This window comes from Harpia harpyja, chromosome 14 (assembly GCF_026419915.1).
Source record: "Harpia harpyja isolate bHarHar1 chromosome 14, bHarHar1 primary haplotype, whole genome shotgun sequence".
NCBI lineage: Eukaryota > Metazoa > Chordata > Aves > Accipitriformes > Accipitridae > Harpia > Harpia harpyja.
In genome coordinates, this window is record NC_068953.1 from 40,426,061 (window position 1) to 40,441,780 (window position 15,720).

The window sequence follows — 15,720 nt, forward strand, 5'->3', positions numbered from 1 at the left end:
TTACATATAGGAAATAATATGGATTTCTTTTTTTCCCCTCCCCTCAGCCCAGAGGATCCCACAGAATTGTCCTCAGACTCCGAGGCAGAGAGAAATCCACAGAAGAGCAGCGGCCAAACAGCAAGCACAGAAGCAGCTGTAGCCAAAAGCACCTGAGCCTGAGGATGGCAGGGAGCACGCTGATGTGCAGAGAGCTAGGATGCTGAAGGGGTCTTAATTTCATCTAAATCCCAAAACTCAACACATGGTGGGGAGGGGCAGTGCCCCAGGGCCGTGGCCGCGGTGGGAAGGCCGGACTGTGAGGTCACAGAGCCCCGCTGTGCCACGCCGTGATGTGCAGTGCTGTGCCACGGGCACCGCTCCAGCAGCAGCAGCAGCAGCGGCAGCAGCAGCGGCATGGCGCAGGCGTGGGGGGCCATGACCCCTGCCTGCCTCCTTATCCTCTTCGTGGTGTCCCTGCAAGCCTGGGCTGTCGGGGCTGCTCCGTGGCAAGCGCGGGGATTAGGTAGGTGGGCAGGCGAGGGCCAGCACCCAGTCCTGGCAGTGTGGCGCAGCACCCACCACACCTCGGGGTGACAGCGGGGCTGGGGTCGTGGTGTGGCAGGGCTGTGAGAGCAGCGGGGCTGGGCTGGGCCAGGTGAGCCGTGGCCAGTTCCACGGGCAGTGAGGGGCAGATGCCCTGCGAGGAGGTGCAGGGGGCTGCAGCCGCTGCGGAGGCATTTTCCAGGTGAACGGTGGGGCCGAGAGCAGCACCGCGGGGTGAGGAACCATCCCGAGAGCCAGCTCCGTGCTGCCCTGCCCCAGGGCAGCCTCCCCCCAGCCTGCATGTTGGGGCCAGAGCAGCACCGCAGGGGCCAGGCAATAGCCTGCAGGGGCACTTCTTCCCCGGGCTGGTCACAGCTGTGTCCGGGGCCATGGCTCTGCCACTCCCTGGCTGGATCCTGGCTTTCAGCCTCAGGGACGTCCGTCCTTGGGAGATGTCTGCTCAGGAAAACAGGAGCATTCCTGCTCTAGCCCTGCAGTGCTCTCCTCGGGTGAACCCAGGTCCCCCAGGCAGGCCCTCTGCAGCTTTGGAAATCTCCACCCATGTCTGGGTCCCACATCATTACCTGACCCCCCTCCAGTGACTGCAGGTCACTGAGAAAGAAGTAGATCACAGCCTCTAATGGAAATATGATTGATTACAGCTGTGCCTGTAGCCGATGGCCACCCGACTGCTCAGCCGGATCTTGTCCGGGAGCCTCAGGGCAACCCCACAGGTATGTCACTTCAATGAGCGGGCATTTAGGTTTTAATATTCGTTCATATGAAATTTAACTTAATATTTTCTTGGCCGATGCTTAGACATGCAGAAGAGCAGAGAGGGAATGGGTCAGGCTCAGTGACGTGGCCTGGGGCGCTCTGCCTTGCAAAACATTCTTTCCCAGCCTCTCCCACCCTGCGCTGCTTCCAGTGCCTGCTGCAAAGCCAGCGGGCTTGTTGGGGTTGAGTTTAGAGCTGGTGTGAGCTCCAGGGAGTCCTTTCTGCCGGCAGCTCTGTGCATGGTTTGTTTTAAACCAGCATGGTCCAGGCACCCAGTAACGGTCTGCACAGTGCTGCTGAGTGGCAAGGAGAGACGAGTGCCATGGAGCAATCTTGTCTTTGAACTGCATTCATTGCTGTTCAGATCTGAAGAAGTCTATAGAAATATTTCACGGGAGCTTTTCTGTTCTGTTTGTTCACAGACGTGGCTGGACGCAATGGATATCCAGCTTCCCAGTCGGGTTCCAGGGCTGACGCGCAGAGAGATCGCACAGGTGCGTCATGGCTTTTTACTTCCTTTGAGAGCTGCCAGCTCAAAGCCCAAATGTGAGCAAGATGTCTCTTGCAGGTGTGAGAATATAGGCCTGCATCGTGTGTGCCATGTTGTTCTGTGATCCCCTTATATGTTCTGCTATTCAGTATGACAGTGTATATCACAATGTATGATGGGAACTTCTCGTGTGTGTTTGGTTGCAGATGTGGGTACAGGGAGGGCTTTTCCAGCTTCTCGGCTAGGTCCTGCGCTGGAGCTCACCTGGCATCCCAGGGGTGAGTAGTCAGTCCTGACTGACTTCACAGACTAAGCGCTCGTTTTCAGTATGTTATTCTTGAGAAATTTAACTTTATACTTTCTGTTAAGGTCCTCAAAGAGCAAAGTATAAAGCTAAAGCTGAAATAGGAAAATCTTCCCAGTGGTCACCAGAAGTCCTAAAGGAAATCCTGGAGGAATTGGACAAAGCAGCACGTGGTGGGTATAACCGGAAGACTTGGGAAGCTGAAGTTTCAGATGCATGTATGGACAAGCCGTAGCCTACGCAGCAGGAAGGGATCGATCAGAGCCTCACTGCGCTGACACTCAAATTTCACGCCTTGCAGGTGCTGGTGAGCTGTAGAGATGGTGCAGAGTCTCTGCTGCCAGTTGTGGTTCAGCTGAGCCCCAGGGACGGCTGCTGCCCCAGTTATAGCGTTACTGGCCAGAGCTGTTCTGGGCAGACGTTGGTATCCAGCTGGCAGGAACTGGCGGTGCTCACACCTCGAGTGTGTGAGGGACTTGGCTGAGGAGCTGATTCCTGATAAGCCATGAGAGGGCCAGCACCCCGCCAGTCGCTGGTGGGGAGAGTGCCCTTGGCCGCTGGACGGGATGCGCCGGGAGCTTGGGGTCACTGAGACCCGCAGACTTTGCCTGGGCTGCAGGCATCCCCTGGCCAGGATGGGAGCACCCCGGCTTCACAGCCTGGTCCAACCCCATTGTTCTCCTTGATGTCTGAGGACTCTCGGTGACACCTCGGGGTCAGGGACAGGTGAAAGCTGGACACCCAGCTGAAGGCCAGACACCTAACTTGAAGGCAGCTAAAATGAAGGGCTGTGAATTCGGTGTTGGTGGTTTGCCTGTCTGTTTCTAGTTGTGTTCTAGATAACTCGGTTGTGGTTTTCCTCTTGTTTTGGGGGACTGTGAGCTCTTTGTTGCCACTTGTGAAAGTGCCCAGAATATGGTTGCAAGAGCTTGCGGTTCAGTCCACCGTGTGTGTCTGTTACCCTTACCATGTGGTGGAGTTGGTATGATGGGAAGTGCTTCTCAGAAGGACTCTTTCTCCAGCTGAACTGGTTACAGCATCTTCCTGTCTTCTCTGAAGGAAGTAATTTACCATCATCTTGCAGTTTGCCAGAAATGCACCAAGTGGAATGTGAACAAGATCACATGCAATCCCCTGCAATCTCAGCAGGTCAGGATTTGCTGTCTCCTGGTAAACTGGAAAGTGTCTAGCGCTTGAATTTTTCTCCATGAATGACACATTGTTTGGACTAGTGACTAGGTGCACCCCCAAATGCCCAGACTTTGTTTCTAAGCCTTATTAATGTATTTTGAGAAGTATTGCCTCCTGAAGGTACCACGTTCCTGATGAGGAACGGTTACTTCTAATTAAACTGAGCCACTTTCTTTCTAAAGAGATGGACCGTGAGACTGTGGAGACGGAGGCGTTTCAGGAAGGAGATAGTCACACAGTGCCAGTCTCTGACGAAAAAACAGGGGCAATTCAATCAACAGGCGTGCCAGGTAATTGCTGTCCTTCAGTCATCCAGTGTCGTGAATCAAAATCACTGTGTGTCTGCAGCCTCTTGCCCTGGTGCCTGCTACTGCACATCTTGTCAGCAGCCAAACTATTAGTACAGAGCGAGTGTTCTAAAAGAAGCCAGGAACGGCTCTCTGAGGATGAGTGTCATCTCTGAGGTGTGGAGGTTACTGCCATCGGTGTGCCAGAGAGACACTCACTTGTAACCCTCTGTGGATGCAGTGAGATGCTCACCTCCCAGTGCAACCTGTTCACAGGAATTTCAGAACTTTGTCGTTTGGGGAGTGAAGCCATCTGAACCACCCTCAGCAGAGGATGGGAAATATGACTCTTAATCGAATGTGCCTCCTGCAATACCTGCATCCCAGAGCTTGCCCTGAGTCCCCCTAAGCACAACAGAGGGGGATCCCTCCTGTGAAATGAGGTCCAAAGGGATTCACTGATGGATCGGGCATGGGCTTAGAGGGAACCTGTGCCACCCTCCTGCATCTTCTGTGCCTGAGCCATGCTGAGGTTTTACCTTTCTCTGATTCTTGGCAGTGGCAGTGCTGTCCAGCCCTGGAGAAGGCCACCACGCCAGGAGATATGAATTTTCTCCAAAGAACGCAGGTGATTAGCAGTCTTGCAGGGGGCCATAAGGGGAAGACAAGTCCTGAAACCTGGGGGCATGCAAGCAGTGCCCATGCTGGAGAAAAGGCAAAGAGGGAGAGAGCAAGGTTCAGGTGTCTCCTGAGAGGGCCTGACTCCATCCCCTCAGGGTGTGGGTGCTGGGCTGGGGAGAGAGCTGGGGGTGGCACTCCCTGACGCAGGGATGGTTTTTGTCTGTCTCAGAGAGGCTATTGGTCAAACAACTGTGCTCCCCCACATGCTCTCCACCTGGTCTCATGAGTTCTGTTCAGTGGGACAACTTGTCCCAAAGGGTCAGAGAGAGCCTCCAGGCAGCACCACTAGCAAGCCTTGGAGAGTGAAAGTGGGTGAGCGCAAAAGAAATTGTGTGCAAATGTGAAGGGTGGCCGAGAAGGGGGAGCAAACCCGTGACACTGGGAAAACTGGATTGTGGCCATGCCAGAGTGTAAGCAAAGCTCTGAGGAGAAAGAGAGGCTCCAGCCGTTGATTTGCAACAGCTTTGGGAGTTTCCTTTGCTTCTACTGAAACCAAGGAAACATTGCAGCCCCAGCATGTTCGCTGGTGCAGAGATGGTAACAAAGTGAGAAAGAACATTTCCTGGCAATGTCAGACCTCCTGTGAGATTACCAGTAGTGTGCAGGACACACTAATGCACAGAATTGTTCCTCCAGGTGTGGATGGCAAGAGAAACACAAATGCTATGGCTCCTCAAGATTTCCGGTACTACTGCATAGAAGGCGCCGTGGCGGTCGTGGGCTCTGTGCTGTTTGGGATGATATTGTGTTGTGTGATCTGTCTGTGGAGGAAGAGACAACGGTGAGTTGTTGGGAGGTTTTTCTGCCAAACTTCTGTATTAGATGGCTGCTATTAGCCATTTAGAGGTAGGGTATTCTGGAGTGCCGAGTCAGTTACTGGCCAAACTCTACTGAGATTTCTGCTGTAAGATGTTTTAACTGGCCTCTCAATTCATGGGCACTCTTTTGTGAAACCCCTTCCTCCTGTGGCAAGTGTTAGTTAAAAGTGACCCTGCCTCGACAAGAGCAGACCCAGCGACAGACGTAGGATGAGCAAGGTCAGGAAGAAAAACGAGGGATGACATTGCCATAGAAAGTGAGAAGCGCAACAGTGACATCTTCCTGCCAGTGAACCTACCAGCAGAAATCACCCTGTTAGGTGATGCCGTAAATCCCAGAGGTTCACCTCGGCCAGGGTGTCCCAGCAACTCAGACCGTGGTGAGGAACCTTCCCAGCTCTCGGCCTTGCTTTGGAGAAAGAGAGTCAGTCTGTCCCATCTGCACCTGAGCACTGCCAGCGTGCATGTTCTCAGCACAGGCAGGGGTTTTTTTCTGTGCAGGGGTACATTCTCTCTTTGGATACATATTCTGAAAGGAGGATGGAGGGCATCTCACTGAACTGAGAGCCGAGGCTGTGCCCTTGTGTGGTGAGGGACGGGTAGGGGAGCCGAGTGCTGGTCTCTGCCAGGCACGCTGAGAAAGGTGAACAGGAGGCTCTCCTGGCCCTGCAGTGCTGTGCCCAGCTTTGGTCCCCTCGTCTGTCGCGGGCAGGTCTCCTTCCAGGCAAGTGCAGAGCAGGCAGGTCAGGATGGTCAGGGCCGAGAGGAGACGAGCCGTGGGCAGGCGAGCAGAGCCCCGGACGAGGGGTGCGGGGTGCCCCGTTTTCTGCACGGAGCTCTCCATGCCTACAGCTCCCACGTGCAGCCAGGTGCCCGCACCCCACGGGTGTGCTGCCCCTCACCCTCACACCCACCTGGCCCCACAGCCGCGGTGGGGCCTCAGCAGCCTCCTCTCTCCGCAGGCGCCTCTCCGCAGCTTCGTGAGCCCGGCCTGACACCAGCAGCTGCTCCTCGGGCCTGGACAGCCCGAGCAGCTGCCCCAGCACCCCGGAGAGCTGGACCCGACAGCAAGAGCCATCACCTGTGCCTGGAAAACCAGCCCGCCTGCCACAGAGCACCAGGGAACGGGCCTCCACCAGCCCGGACAGCCGCCCGGCCCGCCCGCCTCCACCCCGGCCCCCATGGCTGTCCAACTCAGCCAGCCGGGTGTTGCGGGACCAGCCCTGCGACCTCGAGCCCCCAGAGGAGTCGAAGCCACCCGCCCGCGCCCCAAGACCATCGCGCCGGCCCTCCTGCAAGGGCCTGAGCCAGCCCCATCAGGGTATGGGTTTGGGCTACGATGACAGACTCCTGACGGACAGCTTCGGGGATCGACCATTCATATCCGAATAATGGCACAGCAATAAATACAGATCAGTAGCACAATTGTCCAGGTCGTAATGGCAGCAGACTCAGGGATTCACCAATCCTGGGCCGAACTTCGTATCAGGGCACGCAGGGACCTGGATGCCCACGGTGTCAGCAGGCAGGGAGCTGGGCATGAGACCCACCAACAGGCTGGGGGAGCCCAGCTTCCCTGGTGGGACTGTCCTGCTAAATTCTGAGCCACAGAGGCACCAAAGGGGCTCGTTAACAGGTCATCATCCCCACCTCTGCTCCCTGGGCCAGCTTTGTCCTGGAGTGCACAGGACAGGGGTACCGTGTAGGGCAAGACCAGCGCCAGCCCCTCCATTGTGAGCACGCCAAATACACCACATAAGGCAAAGCTAGAAATAAAACGCAGAGCAGCACAAAGCTGCTATCGAGCCATAACAGAGACACCGTCTGTTCTGCTTTTGGCTGGGATGGAGTTAATTTTCTTCCTAGCAGCACATATGGTGCCGAGTTTTGGCTGTGTGACCAAACCAGTGTTGGTAGCACACCCATGTTTTAGCTATTGCTGAAGGCTGCTTGCACGGCCCCAAGGCCTACTCTGGTCCCACGCTGCCCTGCCAGCGAGTAAGCTGGGGATGCGCTGGTGGACGAAAAGCTGGACGTGAGCCGGCAATGTGCGCCTGCAGCCCGGAAAGCCAACCGTATCCTGGGCTGCATCAAAAGCAGCATGGCCAGCAGGTCAAGGGAAGGGATTCTGCCCCTCTCCTCCGCTCTCCTGAGACCCCACCTGAAGCACTGCATCCAGCTCTGGGGTCCCCAGCACAAGACAGACAGGGACCTGTTGGAGCGGGTCCAGAGGAGGCCACAAAAACGATCCCAGGGCTGGAAGACCTCTCCTGTGCAGAAAGGCTGAGAGAGTTGGGGGTGTTCCGCCTGGAGAAGAGAAGGCTCTAGGAAGACCTTAACTGCAGCCTTTCAGTATGTGAAGGGGACTTCTGAGAAATGCGCAGAGAGACTTTTTACCAGGGCCTGTAGTGACAGGAGAATGGGTGAGGGTTTTAAACTGGAAGAGGGTAAGTTTAGATTGGACATTAGGAAGAAATGTTTACGCTGAGGGTGGTGAGACGCTGGAACAGGTTGTCCAGAGAAGCTGTGGATGCCCCATCATTAGAAATATTCCAAGTCAGGTTGGAGGGGGCTTTGAGCAACCTGGTCTAGTAGAAGATGTCCCTGCTGATGGCGGGGGGTGGGGTAGACTAGATGATCTTTGAAGGTCCCTTCCAATCCAAGCCATTCTATGTTTCTATCATTTTTGCTCCCTACGGTGGGAGGACAAAACACTCTGGGAGATGCCTGGGAGGAGTCCCAGGGAGCTACTGGGCATTGACCTGCCTCCAACATAAACAAAACTGCTCAGGTAGCTTCCTTGGAGGAGTCTGGGGCTGCTAAGTTTTTTTTCCCTCTTGCAGCAAACACAAGGCAATAGTTGTATGTTCCTCTGTGGACGTGGACTGTCAGAACACGCTGTGTGGGACAGCCAACAGCTCTGGCCTCACGGCAGCATTGCAGCTGCGAAAGCTGGTTGTGTCACGACTGCTGTGAGCGGGAGTATGGACCCAGCCCTGTAGTGCCGGGTGCTGAATTGGGCTGTCCCTTTGGCAGGGGCAGGCTGGAAAGCTCGTGGAAAAGAACCATATTTTGAGGAGCAGAAACCAAGGGCCAAACTCCCTGAAAACCCTGCCAAGAGCTACAGAGCACAACCAGGGCAGGAGGGCAGGGACCGGTCACCTTGGAAAGCACACACAGACGTGGGAGCGGGGTTGGACCATAGGTGCAAGGGCAGCTCAGGGTGATCCACTGCTGATTCATCCAGCATGCTGACATTTTACTGCTTCCTCATTCTCTGGACAAGTTCCCTTGATTTAAATGCCCTTCATACCCTTGCTGGAGAGGGGAGAGTTAAATGGACCACACAGCTTCCTCGGTGAGGCCTTGTAATTTCCCTGGGACCCTAGTGCAGGGGAAGAGCATCTCCAGAGCATCCCTTTTCCAGCCCATGAGATGCTCTGTATGACAAGGGAAGGTGCCCGTCGGTCCAACGGACGAGGCCCTGCAGGGCTCCCATCAGGGTCCTTTGACCTACCCATCCTCCAGCCACCACTCCAGGGGCTGGGGGTCTCCTGCAGGTCCCCAGCCAATGTCTCACGTACCCAGGGACATTGAAAACAGGCTAAGACTCATTTACAGAAGTTGTTGCTATTAATAGCATGTCCCTTCTCCCCAGGGAAGGTGTTGTGCACCTGCAGATTGCGTGCAAACATTCACCATGGATTTGTCTTCATGATGGCATTAATGCTCCTTTAAAACAGCGGTGGTGTGTTGTGGACCAGGTTTTCAAAAACATGCCACATTCGCCTATGTACAATCGATGGGCATTTTCTTCAAGAGCACCCGCTCGGCTTTTGGCAGCCTGAGCTCACTGGGCTCCTCAGTTTGCCAACCAGGAACAAGTTCACCCACTATTGAAGAAGCCATGTTTTCAAGGAGTGCCTTATTTAAAAGTTGCACCTTCGTGTAAAGCCTTCAGAACAAGTCTGTTGTGCTTTGGGTGTCAGAGCATGGCAGTTAGCAACTCTGTAATTGCTGTAGCTATCAAAGCATGCAATTGAAACAACGGCTGCTTTTTATTACAGTAACAGAAGCTTACACCTTTTGTAGCAGGCACCAATCGGAAAGGCACAATGCCCTAGCCTGCAGTTTTCTGCTTCTCAGAGAGTTATTAACAGCAGCGTTTTCTCCCCCTTGTCACACACAATTCAGTAGCTCCGTTTTCTTGAACCGCTGACGCTGACTATGGAAGCACTTCAATGTGCTAGCAAACGTTTACATTCATTCCCAATTAAAAACAGCATTTCAGCATGTTCCCAAATCCCACAGAACAGACAAGATTTCAAGGTCCATACGTCCTCTATCAGCTGGGGACATCTCCCCTGAAGCAGCTCCACGTACTTAACTTGCATGAGGCACTAACACACGTCAGGCTGTGCTAAGCACAGCCAAAGGAAGATCAGGACTGCTGCTAAAAACCCTGCATAGCCATCGCCACACTCTGGTTCCTGCTCTCTTCCCTGCCTTTTGTCTCTCGCCTTCGTGCTGCCAACCCCAAACCCACAGGATGGGTGCTCTGCTGCATACCCACCTGTCAGCAACTCATGCCAACCAAATAGAAATAAGAAACATCCCTTTGCCTACGGGTTTGGATCTGGTCACTTAAGAACCCCAAGTTAGCATTACTTAGGAAAAACAAACAAACAAGGAACCTTAAGGACAGTCATGTAGTAGTGGGGCGCTGGGAATTTTGAGTCAACCTTCTAGTATTAGACACAGGGAGAGCGCTCTTACTCTCCAGTATCAGCTCTGTGGCGAAAACTGCAGGGAGCCTCTGAGCATCCTTACATCCCGAATGCTGCAATTTCCAAAGCTAAAACAGCCCATGCTTGCAGAGGACTTTGAAATGCTCGTTTTTATTTCCATGCACATGTGCTAAGTGTTTTCACTCTTTAAGATAATGGCTATTTGTCCCAACGCTATTTTGTAAAAATCCAGTGACAGGAGGCAATCTTCCTATCTCCTAGGATACACAGGTTTTGTTTGAATATGCTAAAGCTACAGAGATATTAATTTATTCTCTTGAAATAGTCTCTCTTTTTGTGTATATAGGCCCATATATATATGTATGTCTGTATGTATTGTTAGCTAATGAAACAAAAAGTACAAGCTTAGTTTAAAAATTCAGCTAACAGCATTATATGGTTTTATGCAGACAGAGAGCTTTTCAGCTCCTGCCAATTAGGGTATCTCTGACTCTGATCAAGCAGTTTCAACTGGCTGAAAACCTAGCCCAAAAAGTGACATGGAATTTTCTAACTTAATTTCAAGCTACAAATGGGACCCTCGTCAGGTTATTTAATTTTATTTTTAAAGGATAAAGGAGTAGTAAGGAGTCATGATTTCCAAAATCTGTGCCTGCAAAAGTTCCTGAGACGAGGAGGTTTGGTTTTACCCTGATTCCTTCATGCTTTGCTTCTTAAAGGAAAAAAAAAAAAAAGACACAGGGAAATGAAGTATTGAGGATAAGGCTTGAAGTGAAGATGAAGGAACAGCAAACGTCAGACAAAATAAGCAGAGTAGGAGGAGGAGGACAAACGGTAGGAAGAGCAGGATGAAGAAGATGAGGAAGAAGAAGAAGAACAGGAAGAACAAGAGCAGGCAGAGGAGGAGTATGAGGAGGGACATAATAAGGAGAAGAAGGAAGGAGAAGGGGAGGAGGAGGAAGAACAGGTGTTAGAGGAGGGAAAAATGGAGGAAAAGAATGACTAGGAGGAGGAACAAGGGGAAGAGAAACAGGAGAAGAAGGGGAGGAGGAGGAGGAAGAACAGGAAGAAGAACATGAGGAAGAGAGGAAAGAAGAGGAGGTGCAGGAAGAGGAGGAAGAACAGCATAAGGAGGAGGAGGAGAATAAAGAAAGAACGAGGAGGAAGAAAACAGGAGGAGAAAGAAAAGGAGAAGGAGGACGAGTAGAAATGAGAACAGGATAAGGCAGCTGAAGAACAAGAGGAGGAAGAAAAGGAGGCAGAAGAACAGGAGGCAGAGGAAGAACAGGAGGAGGAGGAGAAGGAAGAGAAGGACAATGAGGGGAAAAGGAGGGGGAGGAAGAGCGGAAGGAGATGGAAAAGGAGGAGGAGCGGAAGGAGGGGGAGGAGGAGAAGGAGAAGGAGAAGAAGGAGGAAACACCTCCAAATTCAGTCTGTAGTGTCAGAACATCAAAATTCTTGGATGGAGCTCCTGCTACATGCATTTGCCCATGGGGATTCATTAAATCCAAGCCTACCGGCAAAGCCATTACTCACAGGAGTCGTTCCACATCATGGCCATCACTCCTCTTGGGAACAGACAGGAAAGCTCTGGATGACAAAGGCTGTCAGGACATGCTGCAGAAACAGAAGACCAGTGTGAGATCCCCATCACCTGATTGCACAGAAGTAACTCTAGCTCAATGAAATGACTATTGAAAATGAAACACACAGAACAGCATCCACCATCAAATCTCTTTCAGTGGTAGTTTTTGCAGAGCTACAGGCTGACGACCTTACCATCACTGTCACAGGACCCCAAAAGAAATAATAAGCGGCAAACAGTAACTCTACCCACAGCCCATATCTGTCTAGCCTTTAAAGATAGAATAGCTCAGCCTGCAGCTCTGGAGGCATAGGCCAGCCTATACATATATCCTGCAACCACCTACTCGATGATCTGTCCAGAAAGTCAAATCACAATTATCTTTGAATGAGCACAGAACTGGGGGCGGGAGGGAAGGGGGGAGAAAATAAGACCTTGGCGGAAAAAAGGCAAAGTCCAGGCACACAATTAAAAAAGAAAGGAGCCGAGTTATCCTGAAGGCCAGCTCAGCCCAACTCACTGTCACTGGTGAAAAGCTGTGCAGCCGGGAGGAGAAAGACGTGACTTTGGTGCTGGGGTGCACGCAAATGTCTAAGTTGAGATCTGAAAAAGCAGAAAAACCTTGACACGGCTCCTTTTCACCTTCCTCATACCTGTGTGCATGCTGTGACTTCCTTGTTTCCCTCAAGTTCTCCCGACTAGCAGGGAAGGGGCTTCTGTCCCGTCCATGTGCCATGCACAGAAACAGCTTTGACCGCTAAGGGGGTAGCAAATAACTACTGCATCCGCAGAAGCAAAGGGGCGGACACACCTCGGCTGCGGAGATGCCCAAAGCTGCCCCGAGCCCCAGAAGCCCCTGGCACCTGGACATCTGCCTGGCCCTGAAGCTGTGTGGGGCCTGCCAGCACTGGGGAGCCCCAGGGACAGAAGCGAAGGCCGGTGGCCAGCCCCCGTGGGGAGAGTGCCGGGGGGTCCGTCCTTCCTTCTGGGCCACGCCAGCACAGGGCGTCTCTCCTCCTCATCGCCTGGGGGAAGGCGAGGCCTGAGGAAGGCCCCGGGTGCTGGGCTCAGCACGGGCGGTGTGACCGGGGCAGAGCCCTGTCTCCTGCCAGGGGCCGGCCCGGCTGCGTGGCTCCCGTCACGCAGCTCCTCCTGCTCAGGGCTGTGGCTGGCAGCACAGACAGACCCGCCTTTTGGGAACGATTTGCTGACCCGGAGCAAACGCAGGGCAGCTCCTCTCCCTCCCTCCCTCCCTCCCCGAGCAGGCGCAGACCCCACAGCAGCACTGAGGGATGGCAGAGCTGCACACACACCTCGCGAGCGCTGCCGAGGGAACGGCTCCGGACCGAAGGGCCCTTCCCGAAGGCCGTCTCTCCGCAGACCCGGTGCCCCGGCTGGCTGAGGAGCAGCTGCGGGGGGGCGGGCTCTGTGAGGAGAGGCAGCCCCTGCCCGCCCAGCAACAGCTGTGCCATTGGCCACGGCTGAGCCAATCAGCGGAGCCGGAGGCGGCCTGTCAGTCACAGCCGGCCTGGGGCAGGGCCGGAGGGGGCAGAGCCCGAGCAGCCTGAGGAGAAATGGGGGAGAGATGGGCTGGGGGCAGCCGGGGCGAGGGGGGTCCAGGGACAGGGCCAGGGGAGCTGCAGGAGCAGCAGCAGGTATCTCCCAGGGTGGAGGGGCCTGGGGGGAGACCTCGGTGATCACCCATGGGCCCTGCTGTGGCCCAGTTGAGTGCTCAGCCCCAGGGACGGCCCCACGACCAGGGTCAGAGCGGTTCCTGCTGCTGCCCCGAGGGTCGCCAGCCCGAGCCCTGAGAGCTGGAGGTTGGTGTTTCGTGTCCGCGGGCCAGGGGAAGGCCGGGCGGCCTCCTCTCCAGCTGGCAGCTCCATGCTTTGGAGCAGGCATGCTCTGGTGGGGACAGAGCAGGTGCCCTTGCTGTCCCCAGGCCTCCCTGTGGGTCTGATGGCCCTGAGGTTTGACGCGTGCCTTTCGCCCCACGCAGGCTGTGCTGCGGGCTGCCGCGAGTCCTGATGTAGGATCCTGCCGGCTGCGCCAATCTCTCGCTGAGGGGCGGAATGCACCTCGCTCAGAAGGAGAGAAGCATCGGTGTGTTTTGTTGAGGTAAAATAATAGTTTGACAGAGTTCAATCAATTTGGGGAATTTAACAAAGTTTGACAGTGGTTTCCCCAGGGTCAGTAAGTTGGATGGCAAGGTTCGCCTTATTAATTACTGCACGGAAGAAACGTACCAAGGAGAGTTGAGTTAGAATCGAGCTGGAAGGATTCACACAGAGACCGGAGACACAAAAGGGTAAGGAAGACCCTCCCGTTGAGTCGCGAGGTTCAGAGGGGACCCCCGTGCTTTCTAAACTCCTTATGGAGCCTAGGGGCGGCTCGGTCCAATCTTAGTCTCAGACTTGGACAACAGTTTATGTCTAATGGAATTGTCTGTACAAAGTTTATGATAGTTAATATTAAGTAGCTACATGGATTAGTAACGTTTCCCTAGTATGAATTCAACATGCTATCAGTCACTTAGCAAAGATCTGCCATTGAGAACAGGTCTCTCTGCCTCGAGGAGCAACCTTGAGAGGCGTCCCAGTTCAAGGGGAGATCACTGCCGTGCAGCCACGCTGCCTAGCAGGGAGAGCTGAAAGAAGGCTCGCTTAGGCTGCCATATTTATGGGATAAAGTGGCTGGCTCCTGGTCAAATTACATGCGATGGGAAGGGTATGGATGAGACTCCTTGTGCCCACACTTTCTTTGCTCCTTGATAAATGAGTCTTGGAAAAGCCACCCACTATTCCTGTGTTAATCGCATGATGAATGTTCCAAGGTGATACGCGTCGGTGCTCACTGGGTCACTCGGCTCCTTTGTGGGTTTTCAGAGAAGAGATTGAAACTAGAGGAGTTGTTGGCCCGGCTATGGCTCAGGCCTTTACCTCCTTTGGAGCCTGTACCAAACTACAGCTAGTTTGGTTATGGGGTCGAGTGTACCTGTCACACCGGCTCTTGGGAAATGAGGGTACAGAGGGCGGAAGGTTTTACCACAGCTAAGAAGTTCCAGTCAACACGTCAGGGACTTTTTTCTTCCTGGTTCTTGCAGTAACAGTTTTGGGGTTTTTTTTTTTAAGTATGTGTTTTTTCCAAGGAAGCTTCACCTAGGAAAGTAGGGCGGTTAGCTCTGATTGCTCCTTGTGTGGGTTGTATCTGTCCTCGGCCAGGTGCACAGTAGCTTTCAGAAGAAGAATGGGACTATTCCAGGGTGAAGTGAGGAATTGGGATCCTGAGCCTGTTTTGTTTAAGGCAGTCAGGTGGCAATGTGCGGTTAGAGCTGTCTGCGTTGCTTACCCTTTGGATTGCTGTGCTCCCCTCTAGTTCTCTGTAATGCTCACTTCTACTACTCGGTTCCATCAGGTTTAAATTTCTGTAAATTGATGCTACACTTTGCGACTGTTTCTACTTGATTCTTCACAAATTTGAAAATTCCCGGTTCAGGTCTCTCTGCTTTCTTCTCCCCCCTGTCCCGCAGACCTGTATTTGAATGCAGGGGCTGCAGAGTCTGTGTTTCTGCCCCATAGTGAGGGAAATATGGACATGGAAAAGAATAGTGATTCTGAAAAGACCCCTTTCTTTGTGCTCGTTTCCTTTCTTTGTGCTCATTTTCACGTTCAGTTGCCTGTTGTGGGTTCTTAAATGCTGTGAGTTACTCAGAGTCTTAGCAATGCCTTGTTGGCATCCCTGTGCTCAGGAGGTACATCAAACATGCTCTGTTTGGGCATTGCCTATGTTAGACAAGTAACCGTAGCCCTTTCTGAAAAATAGCTCATGAGTGAGTTAGTTCCTCGGCCATAACAGAAGGGTTTCTGTTTGCATCCGCAAGAACTCAGGAGCAAACCCTGCTGATGGAAACCCTCAGAAGAAATCTGAGTGATCTTTAATAGTTTTTCACAAGGCAAGTCTTGCCTAGGATCAAGAGAACAGGCTAGGGCTTTTTTGAAGGGCTTTTATTTGCCCACTGGTATGTCAAAAGAGGGTGGTTAGCAACAAGAACTTAACATTATACTGTATTTCACAGTTCAGTGAAAGACCTGAGACTGCAGACTACTGGTGCTGATTGTGCACACAAATTGCTGCTCAGCACGGATTGCTCTGGAGGATGCAGCATTTTACTTAGGGGGCCCTCGGAAAGAATCGGAGAGGGGCGGTTTTATTCCCTGGGAAAGTGCTCTGACACTTACCTGCTTCTCAGACAGCATAGGACAAGTAAAATACAGGAACTCATCAGTAAGTAGGGGCTAATTTCTGGCCCATCAG

General features: G+C 53.2%; 1 protein-coding gene across 4 annotated transcripts in view; it reads left to right on the forward strand.

The window, feature by feature from the left end:
• The first annotated feature begins 381 nt into the window (after positions 1-381).
• The window catches only part of LOC128150716 (uncharacterized), a 55,748-nt gene continuing 40,409 nt past the window's right edge, over positions 382-15,720 (forward strand). For 2 of the 4 annotated variants that reach the window (XM_052807156.1, XM_052807154.1), the window contains exons 1-3: positions 382-505; positions 1,188-1,259; positions 1,725-1,796. In XM_052807156.1, coding sequence (XP_052663116.1) covers positions 397-505; positions 1,188-1,259; positions 1,725-1,796 — 253 coding nt within the window. In that variant the 5' untranslated portion in view covers positions 382-396. Of the gene's footprint in view, positions 506-1,187; positions 1,260-1,724; positions 1,797-1,998; positions 2,071-2,161; positions 2,270-3,469; positions 3,578-4,133; positions 4,203-4,891; positions 5,037-6,035; positions 6,342-15,720 lie in introns of those variants that run through there. The other 2 variants (XM_052807153.1, XM_052807155.1) reach the window with 2 other exon arrangements.